The 25,183-nt window shown below is 35.6% G+C and overlaps 1 protein-coding gene across 5 annotated transcripts in view; it reads left to right on the top strand.

The window, feature by feature from the left end:
- BBS9 (Bardet-Biedl syndrome 9) overlaps positions 1 to 25,183 on the top strand; it is a 489,686-nt gene that overhangs the window by 104,486 nt on the left and 360,017 nt on the right. For all 5 annotated transcript variants that reach the window (XM_054495852.2, XM_054495851.2, XM_054495850.2 and 2 more), the window contains exon 6: positions 22,051 to 22,225. In XM_054495852.2, coding sequence (XP_054351827.1) covers positions 22,051 to 22,225 — 175 coding nt within the window. The remainder of the gene's footprint in view (positions 1 to 22,050; positions 22,226 to 25,183) is intronic.

The raw sequence follows: 25,183 nt of genomic DNA, 5'->3' as shown, positions 1-25,183 counted from the left end.
TTGAATATTTTAAGTGGCATCATTTATGTTTACACGTGAAAATATATATTCTTCTATTCCCCTTCCTCTTTCTTTTTTTATGACAGAATTCAGATCTGAGGTCTTTTGAAAGTCCACCTGACATAGGTCATGAAGGACTTGCCTTTTTCTTCAGCAGGAGGTGGCAATCTTAGTACATTTACTTCTAATTAAAACCAGAATCCAATGTTTTACTAGGGAATTTATTATTACTTTTAAGCAATGAGAATTTTGAACTTGCGAGTAGAGTTTTCTCTTATAAACCTTATAGTACATTTGGGCCTCAGAATTAAAAAAAGCTGTTGACTGCCCATTGTGCACTAAAAAGGCTAAAAGTCATCATGTTAGTAGTTTTGTGGCATTCTTTTTCATTATAGTGCTTGTTTTATGGGTTTTATAAAGATGCATTAAAATGTAGCAGCTTCTGTTGGAATAACATTAAATTAAGTTTCTGCCTTTACTGGCCACTTTTTTGGCCTTGACAAAATCAACTGGACTTTTAAAGTGATCCACATGACTGAAGATGGAAATATGTATGCACTGAAAGATTCAAAGTCACTGAGGTAGTGGGTACACATACCAGAAGTGAAGGGGGAAAGTAGAGTTGATTCCAGACTCTTAATCACCTTTACCTGAAATGCTTGTTTATTTTCTCCCAAATTTTATATATTTTTAAAATTATATAAACAATCTTTTTACTTTTCACTTTGTCTGACAAGAAACTGGTTTAGCATTTATTTATTCATAAACTTTAGATATATAGCTCTTTTTGAGTAATGAAAATTAAAGTAATGAAACTACTTTAAGAAGTATTTTTCCTTATTACACCACTACTGTATTGTTTATAAATTAGAGAATACAAGGTCGGGCACGGTGGTTCACACCTGTAATCCCAGCACTTTGGGAGGCTGAGGCGGGTGATCACCTGAGGTCAGGAGTTCAAGACCAGCCTGACCAACATGGAGAAACCCCATCTCTACTAAAAATACAAAATTAGCTGGGTGTGATGGCACATACCTGCAATCCCAGCTACTCAGGAGGCTGAGGCAGGAGAATTGCTTGAACCCAGGAGGCGGAGGCTGCAGTGAGCCAAGATCCCACCATTGCACTCCAGCCTGGGCGACAGAGTGGTACTCCATCTCAAAAAAAAAAAAAAGAAAAAAAAATTAGAGAATACAGTTAAATGAATACAAAACAATTACGACTGTGGATATTGTTAAATTTTATGACTAATTGTGATTGCTAATTCAGAATTTTATATGTTTATTTATATACACATACATACTTTAAACAAAATGAGTTATACTGTCTATTATAAGCTTTTCCCCTTACAATATACTGTGCCTATCTTTCTATGGCAATATATATAAATCTACCTCATCATTTAAAAAATACATAATTTATAAATATTTATACAACATATTATAATATGTGCTAGTAGGATTGTTTTTGTTTCTAATGTATTTTTAATTGACATAATTTTATATATTAATGGGGTACAATGTAATATTTTGATCTATGTATACATCGTAGAAAGATTAAATGAAGCTAATTAACATATCCATCACCTTATCCACTTATTTTTTTTGTGTGGTGAGAACATTAAAAATCTATTCTTTTAGCAATTTTGAAATATACATTACATTATTATTAACTGTGGTCTCCAGGCAGTACAATAGATCATTAAAACTTACTCCTCCAGTCTAATTGAAACTTTGTACCCTTTTACCTCAACATTTTTAATGGCATACAATTTGTGTTTTACACGTGCATACACATTATAATTAATCAGTCATCTGTTGATGTATATCTAATGCTTTCTATAGTTTTTATATTTATAAATCATTGAACTTATTTGTAATTCTTTATATATTAAAAATATAAAGCGAACACATTTTTATTAAAACCAAACTGAAAAGTTCCTTTTCATTTCTCTTCTGCAGATGAAATCTCACTCTTGTACCATGGTAAATAAAATAGTGAGCAACCTTGCATTTGGATACAATGTTCAATGCATTTATAAACATATTTGGTTTTGTTTTATGTTGTTTTACATAAATGAGATCACTCTGTGTATTAGCTTGTAACTTCCTCATTTCAGTTACATGGACATCTTTTCATGTCCAAACACATAGACTTTTGTTCTTCTTTGAGCTATGTACAATTCTATATTTGGATATTTCATTATTTAGTCATTGAGATTGCTTCTAAAATTTCAATTGTGGACAGTGTGTTTTTGCATTGGCTCACTCTGCCTTAGTATATGCTTTCACAGTAAAGCCCATGGGTGTGAATCCTCTTGATCTGTCTGTGACATATATTTTAGCACTTACATTTAATTTCACTTAAGAGTAGTGGTATGTGTTGATCTTGTGGTGGAAAATAGAGGCAGTTGGCTAAATATTCTAGAAAGTTTGCAGAGAGCTTGATCAAATAAGCTCAGAGGAAGAAGTTCCTCACTTCAGGATTAGCACATTCCTCTAGTACCTTCTTTAACAACCATTTAAATTAACCTTCTCACTGAAAGCCCATTTGGCTAATGGAAGATTTTCATTGACTTTTCACTCTATGAAAATAAATTGATAAAGATTCAGGAGTTATCAGCTCTAAGTATGCTTCTCAGTAATGGATCCTTATTCAAACTTTTATTCTTGTGACAATCAAGATCAGTAGAAGTCTGCCTTTTTGATGGTTCAGATGACAAATTTCAGTGGATAGAAATTGTGTCAACTGCTTTCTGATGAGGTGAAAGCCTGCTCTTTCTGTCCTCTCTTCTCTTCCTCTCCTCCCTCATCCTCAAGAATAGAGAGCCATTTCATATACAGTGGACATTGTTTGCTCCATTAAATAAGAATAGTCTTTTCAGACTGGCTGCTTATTATCTAAGTACTTTTGGAAAAAGGGATATAAATCTGCCAATATTTAGGTCACCATTTTTGCTAAAAGTCTTCTAACACATTTGCCTTCTTGCCAAGGTTCAATATACATGTTTGAACATGTGATTTTAAACAATGTGTGCTCAAACTTTTATCATCATGTCCCATGGCAGAGTCAGTCATTGGTGGGGCCTGAACTTCAGGAATAGTGGGCAGTGTGATTCCTCAAAAGTCTTTTTTTTTTTGAGATGGAGTTTCACTCTTGTTGTCCAGGCTGCAGTGCAATGGCGTGATCTTAGCTCACCGCAACCTCCACCTCCCGGTTTCAAGCAATTCTCCTGCCTCAGCCTCCTGAGTAGCTGGGATTACAGGCATGGGCCACCACGCCCGGCTAATTTATATATTTTTTTTAGTAGAGACAGGGTTTCTCCATGTTGGTCAGGCTGGTCTTGAACTCCCAACCTCAGGTTATCCACCTGCTTCAGCCTCCCAAAGTGCTGGGATTACAGGTGTGAGACACCATGCCCGACCCTTGTTTTTATTTTAACTTAAGTAACATGCTCATTGTAGAAAACTTCATATGAAATTTGCCTTAAGAGGGAAAAAGTATTTTCTATTTTTGTCACTGAGAGCTTTAACCAAATGAGTATTTTAGGATATTTGTTTAGCCTTTTTACTGTGAATTTATATGCAGTAAAGTGGATTCATATTGTATTTATTCATTTAAAGTCCTTTTCTCACTTAACAATATTGTGAGCATTTCCCCAAGTCAATAATTACTCTATTGCAATATAAATCTAAATGGTCGTAAATAATTCTGTGGTATACCCCTATTAGTGGAATTGTTTCTAATATTTTGCTTAAAAAATACTGTGGTTATAAATTACCAGTATTTGAATCTCCATGAGTGTTCATTTCTGATATTTCTTTAGGATCAAATCCCAGGACTGGATAATTGGGACAAAAAGCTTTTGAGACATACTTTAAATTGTCTTATGTCACAGAGATGGGCTTAATTTATGTTTTCATCAGCTGTGTGTAATATCTGTGCCAATACCAGGTAGTATCATTTAAAAAAGTTTTTAAAAGTTCCTAATCTTCATCAGGCAAAAGTGACATGTTATTATATTTGCATAATTTATAATAATAATAAAAAATATATTGGGGACTTACTTGGTGCTACTACCTACGACTACACTAAGGACTTAAACTAAACTTTCTCGTTTAATCCTCAAAACAACCCTGTAAAATAGGTAATCATTCTCCTTTTAGGCACGAGAAAATTTAAGATTGGCAAGATTAAGCAATCTGCCCATGAACACACAGCCTATGAGTGGTGGGTTATCTTTTTAACTTTTTTTTTTGAGACAATGTCTTGCTCTGTCACCAGGCTGGAGTGCAGTGGTGCAGTCTCGGCTCACTGCAACCTCTGACTCCCTGGTTCAAGCGATTCTCCTGCCTCAGTCTCCCAAGTAGCTGGGATTGCAGGTGCGTGCCACCATACCCCAACTTTGCTTAATCATACAGATGTTTTAATTTTTTATGATATCAAATATTTTAATCTTTGGTTATGGCTTTTGATCTTTGTATTCTCATTAAGACCTTTCCTATACTAACATTCTAAAATATTTTAATATATTTTCTTAAATTTATTTTTAGATATGGACTAGGCACGGTGGCCCACATCTATAATCCCAGTGCTTTGGGTGTCTGAGGCAGGTGGATTGCTTGAAGCCAGGAATTCAAGACCAGCCTGAGCAATGTAGACCCCATGTCTAAAAAAATATAAAAAATTAGCCAGGTATGGTGGTGCTGCACACCTTTAGTCTCAGCTGCTTCAGAGGCTGAGGTAGGAGGATCCCATGAGTCCAGGAGTTTGAGGCTGCAGTGATTGTGCCACCGTACTCCAGTATGGGTGACAGAGCAAGACACTGTCTTAAAAAAATATTTTTTAAAGATTTGGTTTACAGTAGGGCTCCAGTTTTCCCCCTAACATTTACCCAGTTGTCCAGGCACCTTTTATGAATATTCTTTTCTCATATGCTAAATTCCCATAGTCATTCATTTGTTTTTAGACTATTTATTTCCTTTGACTTATTTGTCTGTAGTTTATCTATAATGAATGCCATACCATATAAAAATATTAATGTACAGCATGTTTTGCTGTGTAGAGGACTAATCATTCTTCATTGTTCTTTTTTTTTTTTTTGAGACAGGGTCTTGCTGTGTCACCCATAGTGGAGTGCAGTGGCATGATCATGGCTCACTGTAGTTTTGACGTCCCGGGCTCAACTGATCCTCTCACCTTAGCTTCCTGAGCAGCTGGGACGACAGGCAGGCGCCACCATGCCTGGCTAATTTTTTTGTTTTGTAGAGATGAGGTCTTGTTGTGTTTCCCAGGATGGCCTTGAACTCCTTGGCTCAAGCAATTCTCCCACCTTGGCCTCCCAAAGTTCTGGGATTACAGGCGTGTGCCACTGGGCCCACCCACTGTTCTTATAAAAAATTTCTATGTTATTTTTGCTCCTTTTCACTTCCCCCTTGAACTTTAAAAGATAGTTTATTGAGTTCCATGAAAAAAATATTTTAGAATATTGTTTGGCATTGCATTAAATCTATGAATTATTTTAATGCATAACTGGCATGTTTGTGATACAATTTTTCCCATCCAGGAACACAGTATATCTTATTTATTTAGATATTCTTTTATGTCTTTCAGTAAAAATTTTACATTTTTCTTGTATTAGTTTTTTGGTTGGTTAGATCTTCTCTGTCTCTTTCCTTCCCACCCCACTTGCTCACTTCCTTCTTTTCTTCCATTTATGTGCCAGCACCCTGGTAGGCACTATGGATTCAAAATCGAGGTCTGTGGCTTCTTTAAGTTTGGGGAGGGAGATAAACATTAAGTAGATAATGATTAGTAGATAGCAATAGGTGTCAAATCACAACCATTACCAGGGAAAAGATACCATGTTAATAAGGATGTATCTTAGGGGTATATTACTTAATTTGACCTTACTTAATTTAGCCTTCCTGAGCAAGTCAAGATCTCAAAGTTGACCTAGCGTCAGTGTGTTAGGAACCTAATTGCTTGGTGGCTATTGTGAATGAAATCTTTGTTTTATTACTTTAAAACATTTTTTGGAGGGGAGGGCAAGGAGAAGACTAGGTAGGCAAAGCTATGTTGATAGTTATTTTTCCTACACAATAGATAACATTCCACTCTAGTCTGGCTTCCATTGATAGAAAGAAGTTAGCTTTCAGTCTTTTTCTATTTGCTTTTAAGACATTCTCTGTGCTTCTGCGGTTTCTTATCAGGTATCTAAGGGAGGATTTATTTTTATTTATCCTACTTGGGATTTATTGGACTTAAAACTGGATTAGCATTGGTGACTTTCAACAGTTCTGGATAATTCTCAGCCATTATTTCTTTGAATGTTGCCTTTTCCATATTTTCTCTATTATGTACCTGTGAAAATCCCGTTAGATATAAGTTAGACCATCTTACCCTATTGTTTATGTCTCTTAACTTCACGTGTATTTTCCATTCATCTCTATTATTTTGATGCATCTTGGGTTTTTTTTAGATTTATTTGTTTTGCTCTCTAAATCACTGCTATTTAGTTACAAATTCTTATTAAAACTGCTCTTAGAGTTTTGTTAATTTTATTCACTCTTAATTATTATATTTTTTATTTCTCAAAGTTCTGTTTGTTCTATTAAAAATTTTGCTTGGTCATTGATAAGGTCTCTTAATCATTTTTAATACCTGCTTTTATTTCTTTAAACAGAAAGTATAATATTTTTATATTTTCTGTCAATTTCAGTACATGAAGTCTGCAGTTTTCATCCTGTTCTCTATTATTTTTGCTGTTTCTTGGTCATGTTACCTTCAATTTTTTGTGTATTGTAACTTTGACTTTGAGGTCATATTCTTTTGAACATTATCAGTGGGAATGATTGGTGTCTTTCTTCAAAGATTTGAGTAATCTTTTGTCAGATGTTTGGTGGTACTTCCAACCCAGTATCACTTTATACTAAAATCACAGATTGAGGTTTCTTGGGTCATCCAATAGAATGAGTTTAGTCTGCAAACCCACATTAAAATCAGTTTGGGGTTTATGAATTCCTAGGATAGATTTTTTTTTCCTTCATCTGGTTCCAAGTTTTGAGATGTGTACTTTATTTTGCTTTCTCCTGGGCTTGAGGGGGAATGCTATTTACAAGTTCTCCTTACCGTAGAGGTAGAGCTCTTTGTGGTCTTTGCTTTGTACTGGGGAGATAAATTCAATATGAGGATCTACTAGATTCCCCACAAAAGGTGGTCCACAAGTTTTTTCTCCTTTACTGTATCTCATTTGAGAGCATGAAAACTGAAGCTTATGATTGTCTGATTTAGGAAAATGCCCCAGCAGCTCCTTTTACCTTTATGGGGTTCACACTTTTACTTAGTTTTTAGCTTCTAAATTTTATTTACTTTTTTTTTTTTTGCAGCATATTGATCTACTTAAAAGTACTGCTTTGAAGAAACATTTTATACAGTAATTTTAGTCTGAGAATCAGGGTCTTACATGCTATTCTCCTCCTCTACTTGTCCTCTAGTTATTGTTTGATTTTATTTACATTTGCAAGCAATTAACAAAGAATTCAGCATCAAGTTTTGTCTGCTAAAGTGAAATATTTAACATTTTATATTTAAATTAGATGTTACTTATAAGCATATAAAATGCTATGGTAATGATAGACCGTGTTAAATTTGGAATCAGAAAGGAATTTAGAAATTATGTCATTAGGTACCTACACTATGCATAATATTCAGTTGGAGAAAGTAGGAAGGTTAGAAGACGTAGTGTTGAGTTCTGGCCCTGCTACTTACCAGCTGTGTGTCCTTTAATAAATCATTTGAACTTTCTTGAGCCTTAGGTCTCTCCACAGTAAATGAGGACAATAATTCTTGACCTTCCCAAGTTATAGAATAGTTGGATGTGCTAATAATGTATGGACCAGAGTTGTAAATGGCTATTACTGTTAATTCTGAAGTCTTTCATTTGGTTCTGTTAATTTCATTGGACTTCTGTTAGAAAAGGTCATCAATGTATTCATAGATTGCTACCGTTGTTCCTCAAACCCTCTTAAAACCTGTCTCAATTCTTTAGCCTTCCTTGTTTAATTTCCTCTTTGTATGACATTGGAGCTCAGTTAACTTTTAGAGCAGAGAGCAGAAATCAAGAATTTTGAAAGCTGATTTAGAAATATCTATTGGAATATACAAGGAGTGTTACGTAGTTACACATGTCTTTCACATTCATATCTGATGCAGCTGAATTCCTATGTTTTAAGGCATAAAATAAAGCCAATCTTTGATAAAGAATAGTAAAAGCCTATGCAGTATCCAATTAATATTGGGAAGATTTTTAATGGGATCGTATTGCCTACTTGTCAGCAGAGGGAGCCTTTGTCTCACTTTTTGATATCAGAACTCTTACAGTAGTGAGATTTTAAAAAGCCAGAATATTTATGGAAAATGCTTATTTCCTCACCTAGGCCTGAATAGGAACCAGTTTTTCTTTTGTTCCTGGAAATGAAAAACTTTTTATGTTTGTTTTCTGAGTTCTTTATAATAGTTGTTCCCAAGTTCCTTTAAAATGGTTGATGCTGAGTTGTAACAGAAGTTCTCAATTACTATCCTATGTTAAAGTTTTGGATGGTCTTAAGATAATGGACGAAAAAGAGCTAATGTAAGTAAGTTAAAGCTAAAATTTGTTCAGTTAGAGGACTGTACTTAGTGATGACATTTTTTACTTCCTACTTATTTGTATTAGTATTGTCTTTTAAGAGAATATTGGTGATTATAATCTATTTCTTTAAAAAATTTCCTGACTGGGGCCAGGCGGAGTGGCTCATGCCTGTATCTCAGCACTTTGGGAAGCTGAGGCGGGCAGATCACCTGAGGTCAGGAGGTTCAAGACCAACCTGGCCAACCAACATGATGAAACCCTGTCTCTAATAAAAAATACAAAAATTAGCCAGAAGTGGTGGCACATGGCTGCAGTCCCAGCTACTCAGGAGGCTGAGGCAGGAGAATTGCCTGAACCCGGGAGGTAGAGGTTGCAGTGAGCCGAGATTGTGCCACTGCACTCCAGCCTGGGTGACAGAGCGAGACTCCGTCTCAAAAAACAAACAAACAAATATGCAAGCAAACATCCTGATGGGCTTTTCACAAGGCTGACAACCCTATGATGTTCTCCAGTAGTTTCTGAAATGTTACAGGTGAATGAAATTCATGAGCCTGGGAATCACCGCTTTACTGAGTACTTTAGCAAATAAAAATTGACATTTCTGAATTGAACCATTTCCAACTTCCTGGCATATTTTTTCCTAACCTTCCTCTGAGATCTTTTCTGTCCTTTGGTATGTAAAGAGTGAGACTTAATAACTAAATTATCTGATATCCAAGGTATAAATAAGTGTGGGTGCTGGGGGAAGTTGGTTCGAGACTTTTTTTAAAGCATGCTAAATTTTGGTTTAAGACTGCCATACATTCCTACCATGTTCTATGTACTGTACCAGGTAGTTAATACAGGTTCCCTCCTCCTCTCCTTTAGTCCTCCTAGCAACCCAGTGGGGTATAGAGGTTATAATAAGGCTTATTTTGCATTTGAAGACACCAACTGAATGAAATTAAACAAAGTACCCAAGTCACATATCTAGGATGTGTCTGTGAAAGCCAGAATTCAAAACCTTATCATCTTGTGTTTCTGATTCAAAAATCATTGTCCTTTCCACTGCTTATTGGTACTATATCTACATTTGATACTCTTTCCATATTTGTTCAATTTGTTGTTTTATGATATACCATCCTGCTTTGGAAACAGGGAACAGTCAGGGAGTATCCTAATTAGTGCCCCTTTTTGGTACTTTGCCTGCTGATAATAATCTCTTGTTTTGTATTGAAAAGAAAAAGACTTTGTACCCAGGCTCTAATAATTACTAGAGCTTTAAGTTTAATCTGAGTATGCTTTTGAAGTCAGAGTTTTATGAAATACTAAGGGATCTAAGGATCATTCTGCTCCTTTGGTGTCCACTTTGGGCTTCCACAATTTATTCTTTGCGGTTGAATGATTTTTCTCCTAATTTGTATATTTTCCTTGTAGGGTTCTCAGCCATGCTTCCTTTTTTTCCTATTTTTTTATATTGTCTTTCTGGTAGGCTTTATCTCTTTATTTAATTTTTTTAAGAGCAGATTTAACCTTAACCTTTCCCCTCTCTTCTTAATAGATCTTAGTGTATCTAGTGTTAGGCATACGATGAGTACTTAGTCTTTTGACTTAGTTCTAACTCTGTAATACCAAGTTGGATACTAAACTCTGTAATAATTTTGAATCACAGTCTCTTAAGTGTCACATGCCAAAACTAATTATTTCAGGACTTTCACCATATATTATTTTTACTTTGATTCTATTCATTCATTCAGTAAATACTTTTGGTTCTAGTGGATATGAGGGACTATCAGGGATGGAGAGGCATGGTGAATAAAACATAATGGCAGTTCTTACAGAGTTTTCATGTGAATATGGTGATACTTTCAAACATTTTGGTCCTCTTGGTGATAACTGACATATTGCTAATCTCGAACCAGAGTTCGACGTAGTTTCTTGTTTTCATGATGGGTCAATTTAGTTAAACACATATTTTTGGAGCACCAACATATAAGAGACTGTGCTCAATGCTATGAGCTAGATAATGAAAAGAAAATAAACTTATCTTTAAGGACTTAAGATATAAGGGCATTTAGGGCAGGGTTATTTTACTTGGAGTATTTGGCTGATGGGGCTGGGTGAGAGGGAGTACTATGTTCATTTAGCAGACGTACACTGAGGAGTTCTTTTGGATATCTTGTTTATGAATTTATACTTAATTCTGGAGGTACTGGAGTATCTTGGAAGTTTTTGAGTGGGTTGATAACATGATTGCATTTGTATATTAAGATGAATATTTTGGTATATTTGTCTGTATGACTTTTACTAAACATGTGGTATTTTAACTACTTCCCTTAGAAGAAACCAAGGAAATTTAAGAGACCAAACAATGGCTAAATGGCACATGGAAGTCTGTGATAGGAATGGACAGTTGAGGAAATTTAGTGTTGTAACTATCCCTAATTCATTTTGATTTGCCTTTTAAAACCATGTAAGTTTAAATCATGTTGAAACTCAGCTGATAATTTCCTGGCTTTAGTTTTTTTTTTTTTTTTCCCACAACATTAATTAATTGGTCACAGTGAGTTCAGTGTAAACTAAAGTTTTTTTCTTGTTTCTTCTTGTTGCTAATGATTTAAGATTAAGGGAGTTGATAATATGTAAAAAGGAAATATTTAGCTTTTGAAGTTAATGCTTTATGAGACTGATATTATTGCAAGTGAGGAATATTTATACAAAATAAAGTATTTAATTTTTTTTGTTTTTTAATATTTTTGGGAGTATTCTCTGGGGTCTCATCATGATTGGCTATTACCTTGAGTAGTTTACCTTACTTTGAAACTGGTTATATTTTTTAAGTTTATGCCTCAACGTTAGACACATTCTTTAATAATTTTTCTTTCGGATAAAGGAGAAGAAAGGAATGCTAAAGTACACGGGCTCTTCTGTATGATGTTGTCTGTCTTGTCTTTCTTAGGGAGTCATCCTGTAAGAAAATATCAATATTGGGGTGGGGGAAGGGAGAGAGAGAAAGAGAGAGAATATGAATGTGAATATGTGTGTGTGTGTTGGGGTGAGGGTGTGCAAACAGAGACAGCTCATTCCCCATTCCCAGTTTCCGACACACTCACGATATTCTTCTTTAGAGAGTTCAATAGTTAGCATGTTAAGGAAATTGCTATTTTGAGGAAAGTTAACTTAAAATAGTCAGAAAATCATTTGAACAGCCAACAGTTCCCACAGACCTAAGTTCCGAAAGACTTCTCATATTTTTTGAAGTCTTAAAACCCCCCCATTTTTGGCAAAAAAGATGAATTTCTGAGTGTGTATGTATGTGTGTGTGTGTGCATGCAGTCTTTCTCACGTTAAATTTTATCCATTTTTCTCTGAAAGAACTTTTTCCCTTGATTTTTAAGTTTTTCAATTTTAAGTTTGGTCTATAAGGAATAGAATAACCCAGTAATATCAAATACTTAACATTTAGTGAATGCTTGCTAGGTACTAGGCAGTATGTATTTTAATTATATTTAATCCTTATTGCAGTATCATGTAATATTCTTTTCTTACCATTACTTTACAGTTGAGGAAACTGATAGAGCTCCCAGGGGTCTGGGATAAGGATGCAGCAAACTTGTCCTCAGATTGTGGCTCTGCCATCAGTTCTGATGAACATATCATCTTCATCACCAGTGTCTCTCCGCACCCAGTCCCTCCCCTCCCAACACCTTCCACACACCTCTTTTTAAATCCATGTCTCTATGCATGGTGTTCCATTTGCTTTTGCTTCTCTAATTGCTTGGCAAACTCTTTCTCAACCTGCAAGACCCAGTGTTCTGAAGCTTTTAATCATCCTCCCATAGCCTTTTAAATTACTTTAATATATGTCTGTTCTTACATTGTTGTACTATTTAATTAACTCCCATATTCACCCAACTTTCTGAGAGTAGCGACTGTGTCTCTCCTAGCACATACTAGGTGTACAATGAATGTGCATGGAATTTGTTGAATGAATATGAGTTACGGAAAATGTTATCAAAACTTTTTTGATCGTTGCATCTGACAAAATAATTCACCCAACATTTTGTGGATGCAAGCAATAATATAATGTTTATGGCCTTCTTTTAAACTCTAAAATTGTATTCATATTGAATCCATCACATGTAATGCTAATTTAATCAATGGTTGTAATTTTCTTATTTTATGTTATTAACCTTGTTCACAGTTTAGGGGAGAAGATTGTGATAAATAGCTTGACAGAACACCTAGTAATGGTCTTTGTGAGGCAATTAAAGTTTGCTGTTAAAATTAGACACATTAAAATGTCAAAAGACAAGTTCATAGGAGAAGTTAATATGTAGACTTAAATTTTATTTTCTTGTATCTTAAAGCAATTAGTCTCATGAGGCTATTTATTGGAGTAACACTTGAATTATAGTTGAGAATTTGTGTAACTTTTCCTGGTATATCATTTAAAATATTAGCTATTTAGCTCAACATATGCATTCTATTTATTCATTTCTTCTGTTTACTTCAGGTTTTAAAATGTATTTATTTATGCCTAAGGTTTTAAACTTAGAATCTAATTGGATATTGCATTATTATTAGGCACTAATTATCTTTAGAATGTTCAAACAATAACAGAATTTGAGGGAGAGAGTAATAAGAAAGAAGCTAGCTATTCTTTCAACTAATTACCAATTATTAGTTACTAAGCATAGCCAAATAGTAGCATGTATCTCAAAACTATGATAGTAGTTTTATTTGCATGATGATATGAGTGAAAAGTACAAAAATGATATTTAATGGCGAATTTACAATCCAGCAAGCTCTAGATATCCATCTACTATTTGTTTTTAAGGCAGTATCTGTTAGAATCCTACTCTGAATATTTTTATGTCTTTGTTCATAGCAAACATGTTGTATCATTTTTGAGGTAGGTTTGCAATAAAGATTAATGTGTTAGTGTTTCAGTCTTTCTGTAACAATAACAAATTTTTTTTCCGTGCATGCGTAAAATGAGCAAAATGAGCGGAAGTTCCACAGACTTTTGGACTCTTCTGTTCTTATGTATCAGTCTCTTGATGTTTCCTGTCTGCCTTTTTGACTACCTATACAGCTGTTTTTTGTGTGTTTTTCAGACTTGGAGAAAGACCAAATATTTTTGACAGCTGCATGCTGAACTGCATATATGCTTGGCCATAGGTCACGTTTGCATTTCTTCACTTGTATTTTTACTCAATGTGTAAAAGAAATATGAGCATAGAGAGATTAAAAAAACATGTAGCATGCTGAGTAATGGTAGTTTTCTTTCATGTTTGCCACACCACTTACTCTGCTGTATATATTCCACAGGAAGAGAAAGACAGAGAAATGGAGGATATGGCATTCAGGACTGCCCTCCATCAGGCCCTTGTTGCCATAATAATGAAGGATGGAACATGCTCTGGGTCATGCATGGTAGAAAGAACTTCTGGGCATGGGGACACACACACACACACACACACACACACACACACACAACACACGAGTACACTCCTACACTTCATGAATAGATTATAATTTTCATGAATAGATTATAATTTAATAGAGAAAACTGTTAAATTTAGCAGTCTGATTAACATTTAGTTGATTACCAGTTTCTGCATCATGTTCAAGCTTTGACTATATGATATTTTAATGCCAGAAAATGAGATATACTATTTAATAAATGTTCATGACATGAAGCTGCCATAATGGAACTTTTCTGCCTCTACCCCCCCATCCCCACAGGCATGAATTTTTTTTTTTGCCTTTGAAAATGAAAAATAATTGATTTTTAAAATCCTCTCAAATTGATCTTGGTCAGTTCTTTCTCAATTTGTTTCCAGATCTTACAAGTAATATTTCAAATCACAACAGTTGTTTTTCTCTTATTGTACTCAAAATGACTAGAATAAAATCCAGATTTTAAATTCTGTTGAAATCTCCTATTTTTTTTCCGATTTAAAAATTATTTTTTCCTGTATGGTTTAAGCATAATTTTTGAGGAGTCATTGTTAAGATATTGTCATCTTTTCAATTTGTGCTTTTATGTTTCATGCTCTGTTGGTGAAACATGATCCATTGCACTGTGGATCAAGTATAACTGCCTCTGCATCTTTTTCTGTGTTCCTTTTCTGTCCGATAATTTCCCTCTACTTTTACCTTTGACTGCTATTCACTCTGCCAATCTTTTGCAGTCCAGGGTGCATCGTATCTGTCATGAAATCTTTCCTGGAAATTTTATTGTAATGAAGTTCTTTGATTTTCTGCAGCGTTTGGTCTGTTTTACACCACTTAGATTTTGTATGTTAATGCATATTATTTTAATAAATGGATATAAATTTTCCTTCCCAGGGTTTCAGTGTGTTATAATGGAGCCAGATGGATTCCTATTTGAATGTGTGTTGTCACTTTCTAATTCTTTGACATTAGACAAATTGTTTAAGTTCTGTGGGTTTCAGTCTTCTCATGTATAAAATGGGACTATTGTCTATTTTTTAGAGTTATTAAAAATTATAACTAATAATGCTGTTTAAATGTTTAACAGAAGGCCAGAAATGTAACAGGTGCTCAGTAAATGACAGTAGTAGTTAATATTGCTGTTGTTCCATATTTCTTACAGCTCCTGATATAATACTGAGCATGTGGTAAAGACTCTTTGAGTATGGTTCATGGCAAGGTCATTTAAATAGCTTCTGAAATCCCATTGCTTTTGTGAAGGCTTCCTGTTGGCTCTGTTCTGTCAGAATGACAAAACTTTCATGGCTTTTTCTGGACTGTTCTTTCTATTCCCATTATCTGTAAGGGGAGCCTTTGGTATGTATTCTGAAGTGGTTTCCAAAACAGTGATTTGAAGGATTTATTTATTTATTTTTGAGTAATGTTTTGGATCAATCTCTACATTTTTCTAAACATCAGTAGCCAAGATTGTAATAAATAAAGCATTTTTCACATACTTTGTATGCAGAGTGAAACACATGGAATAAAATCTCAGCCAATCTTAGGTACAGATGAATAAATTATTTTGCCTAGCTTACTTCAGCTCAACAGACGTGTATTAATGTATCTCCTATGTGCCAGGCATTTTATAGTTGCTGGATTTACAAAGATGAGTAAGATATGGTTTCTGCCTTTGAGTTAGTCCAGGGCAAATGAGAGACACAAAAACAGATCATTTCAATAGATGACGTGTTCTAAGATGGAGGTGGGATGGGGGCTCTGTGGGATCTCAGATGGAGGGTGATTGATGAAGCGGAACGAGAAGACTTATGGAAAGATGTGAGTCTTAGCTTGTGATGTCTCTCAGAGGAAAAATGCGCTGATCCACTTGATTCAGGGACAGAGACCTGACTCAAAGTGACTTCAATATCTACAGGAATGAATTGCCTGCAGAGTTCAGAGGAAGATTTGGCTCCAGGTGAGGCTTGATGCACTGGCTCAAACAGTGTCTACCATGGCTCTCTCTTAACTGTGCTTTTGGAAAAGCCAAATGGCCTCTGTGATTCCATACCATATGCTCCTCACGCATTACTCACCAGGGAAGAGTAACTTTTCCTTTAGTTCCAGCTCAAATTAGGGATTTCGTTTTTCTCTCATTGGCTGTAAATTATCCCTGAACCAATCACTTGTGACTACTGGGGTACTAATTGGTTTACATAAGTCAGGGCCTTGCCTCAAGCTTAGAGTGAGGTCAGTCTCACCCAAACCTTATGGCTGAGCATGAGGAGAGGGGAATGGATAACTGGGGAGAAGCTAGCAAATGTTTGCTAGATGAGGGCGAGAAAAGTTAAAGGATCTTTGGAGGAAAGAAAATCATGTAAACAAAAGCAAGGAAGCATGCATCATCATGGTGTGTGTGGGAAATAGCAAGCAGTTAAACATTAATACAACATGTAGTATAAGAGTTAGAAAATAATTATAGAAATAATAATGTGTTTGGGTATTTTCCACTGCTAGGTCTAGTTTCCATACATTATTTTAATTCTCACAAGTTACTGAAGTAGTTACTCCATCTTGCAGATAAGGAAACTTGAGTCTAAGCTCACAGCTAATAATTGGTGGAGCTGGACTCAAACCTAGATTATTTGGCTTTAGAGGCAGCCACTTGGACTTTAATATATTAAGTATTCTCCTCTATGTTGCTAGAGTTTCAGGAAATAGGACCTCTTCTACTATGCTATATTAGGCTGTTCTCGCATTGCTATAAAGAAATACCCATGACTGGTAATTTATAATTGGCTCACGGTTCTGCAGGCTGTACAGGAAGCATGATGCTGGCATCTGCTTGGCTTCTGGGGAGGCCTCAGGAATCTTACAATCACGGTGGAAGGCAAAGGAGGAGCACACATGTCACATAGTGAGAGCAGGAGCAAGAGAGAGAGGGGGGGAGGTGCTACACACTTTTAAATAACAAGATGTCCTGATAAATCACTCACTATCATAAGAACAGTACCAAGGGGATGGTGCTAAACCATTCATGAAGGACCACCCTCATGATCCAATTACTTCCCTCCCTCCAGGCTCCACCTCCAACATTGGAGATTACAATTTGACAAGAGATTTGGACAGGGACACAGATCCAAACCATATCATATGCTAACAGGTCAGGTTTTCTCTGGGGTTCAAGCTTTCTTCAGGCCTTACTTCTTTATCCTATCATGCTAAGGTAGTGGTTCTGAAACTTTAGCATGCACTGTAGTAGTCTCTAGGCTTGTTAAAACCTAGCATTTCTGGGCTCTGTGACCGGAGTTTCTGATATGGTAGGCCTAGATTGGTATCTTAGAATTGGCATTTCTGAGAAGTTCCTAGGTGATGCAAATGGTGCTGGTCTGGGGGCCACATTTTGAAGACCACTTCTTTGAGGTCTTTGGGAGACTGAAGATTTGTGGTTCAATGATACCACATATTGAAATGAACACAAATTTTATTGGTACTTCTGCTTGCAAGTACACGTGTTCTGAGCTTATAGTCTTCAATAACACAGATATCAAGAGTATTATTTTGGTTACCATAATATCCTCCACCATAGGTCAAGGTCATTGCATAAATATTTCATATCTTAATAGAAAATGTATCGACATTTGTATTTACATACAAAGGGTATATATTTGGACTTAATTTTTTTATATTTTTGTTGTGAAAAAGTATATAGAAAAAGTAACATGAACACCCATATTTCTACCACATCAACACTTGTAAATATATATGTATTTACACACATTTTTTTGATGAACCATTTGAAAGTGAGTTACACATCTTGCACCACCTTACCATAAGTACATCAGCACACATCTCCCAATGAGAATATTCTCTTACATTTCACAATGCCATGATCACTTAAGAAAATTAGCAATATTTCCTTAATGTTATCTAACATGCAGTCATATTCAAATTCCCCCAGTTGTCCTAATATCTTTCCTATACCTGTTATTTTTGGTACCAGGGTTCAGTTAAGTGAAACTAAATTTTAAGAGACAGCAATGCTGGATGGATCTTTAGGCTCCGATTAGGTTCTGTGTTATTTAAGATCCAGGTTTGGTTGCTTTAACAAAGACTCGACTTAATGATGGCTTAAATAAGAAAGATGTTTGGCCGGGCGTGGTGGCTTTATGCCTGTAATTCCAGGACTTTGGGAGGCTGAGGTGAGCGGATCACCTGAGGTCAGAAGTTCATGACCAGCCTGTCCAACATGGTGAAACCTCATCTTTACTAAAAGTACAAAAATCAGCTAGGGGTGGTGGCGCGCTTGTAATCTCAATTACTCAGGAGGCTGAGGCAGGAGAATTGCTTGAACCAGGGAGGAGGAGGTTGCAGTGAGCCAAGATCGTGCCACTGTACTCCAGCCTGGGTGAGGGAGCGAGACTCCATCTCAAAACAAAACAAAACAAAACAAAACAAAAATATGTTTATTTCTGTCATGTTTAACCATCTGGAGATAAAGTAGCCTAGGGCTGATAGAGAGGCTCTGCTGTCCACAATATGTGACTTCCATCTCTGAGGCCAAGACAACTGCTCCAGCCTTACCATGATGCTACAAAGAGGGGAGGGAAGTGTATAGTTGGTCCATGTAAGGGCATGTCTGCAAGTTGTATGTATAACCTCTGCTCCTATCTTGTTGAGAAGAACATAATAATATGATGCGTCTGTAAATAGAGGACTGCAAGTGGAAGCTTTATTTTGGATGGCCACGTGTCTAGTGATAATTCATGATTCTACTACTAAAAAAGAATGGCTGTTGGGGGCAGCAGTTAGCATCTCTGCCAAAAGTTCTTTTTTTGCAAAAAAAAAAAAAGAGCTATACCAAACTATATTAAATCCACTTAACAATGACATTTCTCTTTTTGAGATATATAGGGCTCATAATTGCTCCTATTCTAACTGAGCCCAGACAGATGTTCTTTTTTGAATTATTTGATATGTGTTTTATAGATGTTCTCTTTTATTTTTGTTAGGGCATTAGCTGTCATTGGTCCCAGCTGACAGTGTCTTCACCCCCTTTCTAATTTACCACTTTCTTTTTTTCTGGGCTAGGGAAGCAGATAATAATAACCCTCTTAATAATTCTATAATTTATTCTGTGTCTTATGTGTGCTATACCGTGTTAGGGACTTTGACATCTTTCCTCAAACTTTGGAACTCTTTTTTTCAGCATTATTGAGATATGATTGATAAATAAAAATTGTATATATTCAAGGTGTACAATGTGATGTTCTGATATACATATGCATTGTGTAATGCTTACCAGAATCAAGCTAATTAACGTATGGATCACTTCTCATAATTATCTTCTTTTTTGTGATGAGAACAAAGATCCACTCTCTTAGCAAATTTCAGGTGTCCATTATTATTCACTGTAATCACTGTGCTGTGCATTAGGTCTCCAGAACGTATTCATATTATAACTGCAAGTGTATATCATTTGACCAATATTTCTTCGTTTTCCCCATCCCTGACCCCTGGTAAGCACCCTGCTACTCTCTGTTTCCGTGAATTTGACTTCTAAAAAATATTCCACATATGAGTGAGATCATGTAGTGTTTGTCTTTTGTTGTCTGGCTTATTTCATTTAGCATGATGTTCTCTAGGTTTGTCTGTGTTGTTGTGAATGGCAGGATTTCTTTCTGTTTTTCTAACATGTGAGGTGATATCTCATTGTGGTTTTGATTTACATTTCCCTGGTAATTAGTGATGCTGAGCACCTTTTCATATACCTGTTGGTGATTTGTATGTCTTATTTGGAAAAATGTCTATTCTAGTCCTTTGCCCATTTTTGAATTGGTTTATTTGTTTTTTGTTACTGAGTTGTGTGAGCTTCTCATATATTTTAGAGACTAATTGCTTATCAGATACATGGTTTGCAAATATTTTCCCCCATTATGTGTTTTTTTGTTGATTGTTTTCTTTGCTGTGCAGAAAATTTTTTGTTTGATGTAGTCCTTCCCTCTATTTTTTGTTTTGTTGCTTGTGCTTTTGGTGTCGTATCCAACAAATCATTGCCAAGACCCATGCCATGAAGCTTTTCACAATATGTTTACCTTCTGGAAGTTTTACAGCTTCAGATCTTAGGTTTAAATCTTTAATCTACTTTGAGTGGATTTTGGTTGTATACTGTAAGATAAGAATCCTTTTTTTTTTTTTTTTTTTTTTGCATGTGGATATCCAGTTTTCCCAGCACCACTTACTGAAGAGACTGTTCTTTCACCATTGTGTATTCTTGGCGCCTTTGCTAAAGATTAGCTGATAACCTTGGAGCTCTTACACAAATATACTCATTTTACAAATGAGAAGGCTGAAGCTACAGGAATATCAGTAACTTGTTTAGAAAAATGACAATTGTTAGAACCATAATTAAAATAAGAATTGATGCCCTTAGTCGGACCTGGGAATCCTACCTTTGAAAATTTGCATGATTTTTATTACAAAGACCTTGCAGCATTTATTTCGACTACTTAGAGGCATTTTTATATTTATTCATTTTTGCTGATTGCAGACAGGTAGGTTTGCCAAATAGCTAGATGAGATTCTTTTTGTCTGATTGTGTCTCTGTGAATACATGTGTACAGCATGCATACACATACAACATGCATATAAACTCACATCTTTTTTGGAAACTTTTAATAGCATAGTGGATAAGGATAACATTAAAAAACAAAGCTTAGGCTGGGCGCGGTGGCTCATGCCTGTAGTCCCAGCACTTTGGGAGGCCCAGGTGGGCAGATCATTAGGTCAACAGAGCGAGACCATCCTGGCCAACATGGTTGAAACTCTGTCTGTACTAAAAATACAAAAATTAGCTGGGCGTGGTGGTGCCTGTACTTGCTACTTGGGAGGCTGAGGCGGGAGAATCACTTGAACCCAGGAGGCGGAGGTTGCGGTGAGCTGAGATCGTGCCACTGCAGTCCAGCCTGGCAACAGAGCGGGACTCTGTTTCAAAAAAAAAAAAAAAACCATAACAACAACAAAAACAAAGCTTAAAACAGTAACTGTAAAGCCTACCATACGTTATAAAAGAATCTGAGTATTGAAAGAATACTTTTCAAACAGCATTAATATAAACAATTTTTATCTCTCTAAAGAGATTCCTGAATGGTTCAGATGTATGTTTAGTGAACATTCATTCGCAGACAATACTCATCCTAGAACATCTTTCAGGCTATTTAAGGTTGATAAATCTATTGTATCAGTTGAGGTGGGTTAGAGTATAATGCAGTAATAAGGACTCCAAAACTCAGTTTGTCCTCTCTCTTTTTTTCTTTTTTTTTAAGCCTCTTTGGTGATATGTTTTCTTTTTAAAAGTTGCTTAGCTGTATGATTATTCTTAGTCAGATACAAGAAGAGTATCATCTATATCTATGCAATTTGATTTCTTTTTGAGCACTCTTTAAAATCTAAGTATACTATTTAAGATTGTCACTGATATTCAGGGTAATACAGAATAGTTACTATAGTACTTACTGTATATGGTGTATGAGGTAGAGATGACAAGGTACAAGATTGGCCTTTTATTTATTCCCTTAATGAGTAGCTTAATTTTCCTCTAACATAATTTTTCCCTATGTAATACATTATAGGATACACTAATCACACTAGCAGGACATGAAAGGTTATAGCCACTAGATCTTTCTCAGATTAGGGATACTAAACTGTATCATAGAAATCATCATCATTACCATCATCTCAGTAAATTTTAAGAACTGTGAATATTGTACTTAATACTGATAGACTAATAGTAGAAGACACCTCAGAATTAGTTTATAGTTGAGGGCAATTAGGGATTAGTATTTTTCACTATTAGTAATTTTCACACCGAATGCTGCTTAATGCTATGATTTATGTAAAATTGGTGCCTAAGACATACATGTTGTAGATCGTGATTAATAAAAATATTATATTTATAAAAAGAATAGGTTATATAATTTTCTCTAATTCTTCTTTAGGTCGAGATTTAATTTGCATCCAGTCTGTGGACGGGATGCTGATGGTATTTGAGCAGGAGAGCTATGCTTTTGGAAGATTTCTCCCTGGCTTTCTTCTGCCTGGTCCTCTTGCCTACAGTTCCCGTACAGATTCCTTCCTTACTGTCTCTTCCTGCCGACAAGTGGAAAGTTATAAGTAAGTTTGGATGTTAAGTCTTTGGAATCATGATTTTTTTGGTGTGTTTGTTGCTGACTAATTTTTGTCCACAAAGAGCTTCAATATCACAAATGAAAAAAAGATTGGTTTCTTTGAAAATATGTGATTGTGGTGACTTAGACTATATGATTTACTGTTGTAAAATATTTGAAAGGCAATATGGTGCAGTGGTTTGGGAGGCAGACCTGGATTGGAATCCTGATTTTACCACTCCAGATGTTTGATGGTCCTTATCCTGGCTCTAAAGGAGGTAATATTGCTCATTTTGACAAGTTTTTTATAAGGATTAAATGTATGTCAAGTTACCACCCTGTAGAAAATGCTCAGTAATTATTGTGATTGTTCCTTGATGTAATAAATAATTAAATACGATGTTAAGTGAAAAAAGCCAAATTGAAGATTTAGCTGTGGAATTCTTTTATAACAAAAAGGAACATGTGTGATATAGGAAAAATACTGGCATGAACTATTAATATGAATGTTAATACTTTTTTAAAAGAACAATTCATAGTATAAGTGAAGTATGAAAATGACCCTAGGCAAATAGTTTATACTTATTTGCTAGAAATTCTTATTGGTCTTGGTAAATTGTGTATGAGAGAGACTGTTTTCTTCTCCACCAGCTAGATTTACATAAAAGTCAAGGTTTTGAGTTTTTGGAGAATGTGTTTTTTATTGGCAGAGAGAATGGGGAAAAGAGTAGAAATTCATGCTGGGAAAAGAAATAGCCTTGAAGGTTTTCAGTGTCTTTGGTAACTTTATTGTGTTGTCTTACTGGTGGCAACATTTGGAAGTTTAAACATCTAAGCAACACATCATCATAGCTTTTCAACATTATTTTTGGCCACATCATTTTTCCCAAGATGGGAAGAAGATATAAATTCATCAGGCAACAGATGTAAATTTTTGTCTTCAAGTTTCAATGTTGTGTGTATAACCAGTTAATGCAGTTTTCTCTTCATAAGTAGCCATTTGCTTTTTGTAAATGACTGTCAAGTCATCTAGGGTTAAAACTCTGAAAATAAGTGAATGTTTGTGAGTAAGCAGAATTTAACCGATTTAGGAAGTGTATCATCATGTGATATTCCTTCTGTAATTCTTATGGCTCTTATCCGAAGGAGATGATTAAATGGTGGCATTGCTACTGGTAATAAATAAAATATTATATTTATTTTGAGAGGTTGGGAAAAATATCTGTATAGTTTACTCAAGCCTGCCAAACTTGAGCAATATTAGGAGATCTGCTTTTTAGCTTTCCACCCAGCTCTGTGCCTCACCTCCTGCCAAGTAGTGCTATGCTAGAGCCACAGTACAAATATTTAAACACCCAGTTACTTACTCTTTGAAATATGTGCATAGGAATTAATTTGATAATAACTCTAGGAGTGATTGGATAGAGAAGTAATGTGTAGATTTCCTTAATGTGTGAGTTTAATCTAACAGAAGCTCACATTGTTTTAACTGTGGTAATTCTCCAACATACCAATCTATTAAATTCATCTTTGTCTTAGACTAAAAAATATACACGTTATCCATTATGTGGATCATTTATAATGACAAAAATGCATGAGATATGAGATTATTGTGAAATGATGATAATCAAGAAGGTTTACAACATTAAGTAGTATGTTGTACTTATATATGCTTTCAACTTTAATAGATTATATTAAATGATAATCACTGCTGCATTTTTGGATTTTGGAGAAAGCATGAAAACTATGTTTGTTCTTTTGAGGCTTTATTAAATCTGTCTATATTCAGTTAATAGAATATAATCAGTTAATAGAATAGGCTTTTAACACATAACTCATTTTCATTTTTGATATTGATACCTTTAGTTTCCTTAAACTTGCTTAATTATGTTTAAATAAAAACCAGTGAAGGCTAGGGGTTTCAAACTTCAGTGTACGGAGGAGTCACCTGGACAGCCTGTTATAAAATGCACTTTTACAGATGCTAGTCCCCAGTCCCCTAGATTTCTTTTAATAGGTTTGGGGATAAGACCCAGAAATCATCATTGTAAATTTTTACTCCAGGTGAATCTAATTCAGGGGCACACTTTGAGCACCATTTTTCTTTTGAAGTAAGAGAATTGTTTGCCCTGAAATTTTTTTTTTTTAATAGAGGCGGGGTCTCACTGTGTTGCCCAGACTGGTCTTGAACTCTTGGGCTTAAGTGATCCTTCTGCCTTGGCCTCCCAAGGTGCTGGGATTACTGGCATGAGCCACCACTCCCGGCCTGCTTGCCCTTTATTGGGGTTAAGGGTAAGGGCTTTGGTACTACTGTTCTCTGGGCCATGTATGTCCAAACTTTGATCATCTTCTATTCTCTTTTCTTATCCTTTGCCTTGCAGAATTATTTAGTAATCCCTGCCCTTAATACTTTCTCGTATTCAGCCTTTCCTTCCCATTCCCATTGGTTCAGGCCTGTATTTTTTCACTTGGATTTCTGTGTTTTTTTTTTTTTCTCTCTAAACTTTGAAGGTTTCTTCTCATATCTTTTCTTTTAAAACACCTCTTTAAGCCAGAATAATTTTTATTTCTGACTAAAAGACCTAGACTTTTTTTTTTTTTGAGACTGAGTCTCGCTCTGTCGCCCCAGGCTGGAGTGCAGTGGTGCGATTTTGGCTCACTGCAACCTCTGTCTCCCGGGTTCAAGCAATTGTCCTGCCTCAGCCTCCCAAGTGGCTGGGACTACAGGCGCATGCTGCCACACCCAGCTAATTATTTTTGTATTTTAGTGGAGACAGGGTTTCATTGTGTTGCCCAGGCTGGTCGTGAACTCCTGAGCTCAGGCAGTCCGCCCGCCTCGACCTCCCAAAGTGCTGGGATTACAGGCGTGAGCCACCATGCCTGGCCTAGATTTTTTAATATTGACATTCAGTGCTTTTTATAATCCAGTCCCATTTTACCTCTATGATGTGGACTTTTGGACTTG

This window comes from Pongo pygmaeus, chromosome 6 (assembly GCF_028885625.2).
Source record: "Pongo pygmaeus isolate AG05252 chromosome 6, NHGRI_mPonPyg2-v2.0_pri, whole genome shotgun sequence".
NCBI classification, from domain to species: domain Eukaryota; kingdom Metazoa; phylum Chordata; class Mammalia; order Primates; family Hominidae; genus Pongo; species Pongo pygmaeus.
This window is presented reverse-complemented; position numbering and strand designations above follow the sequence as displayed.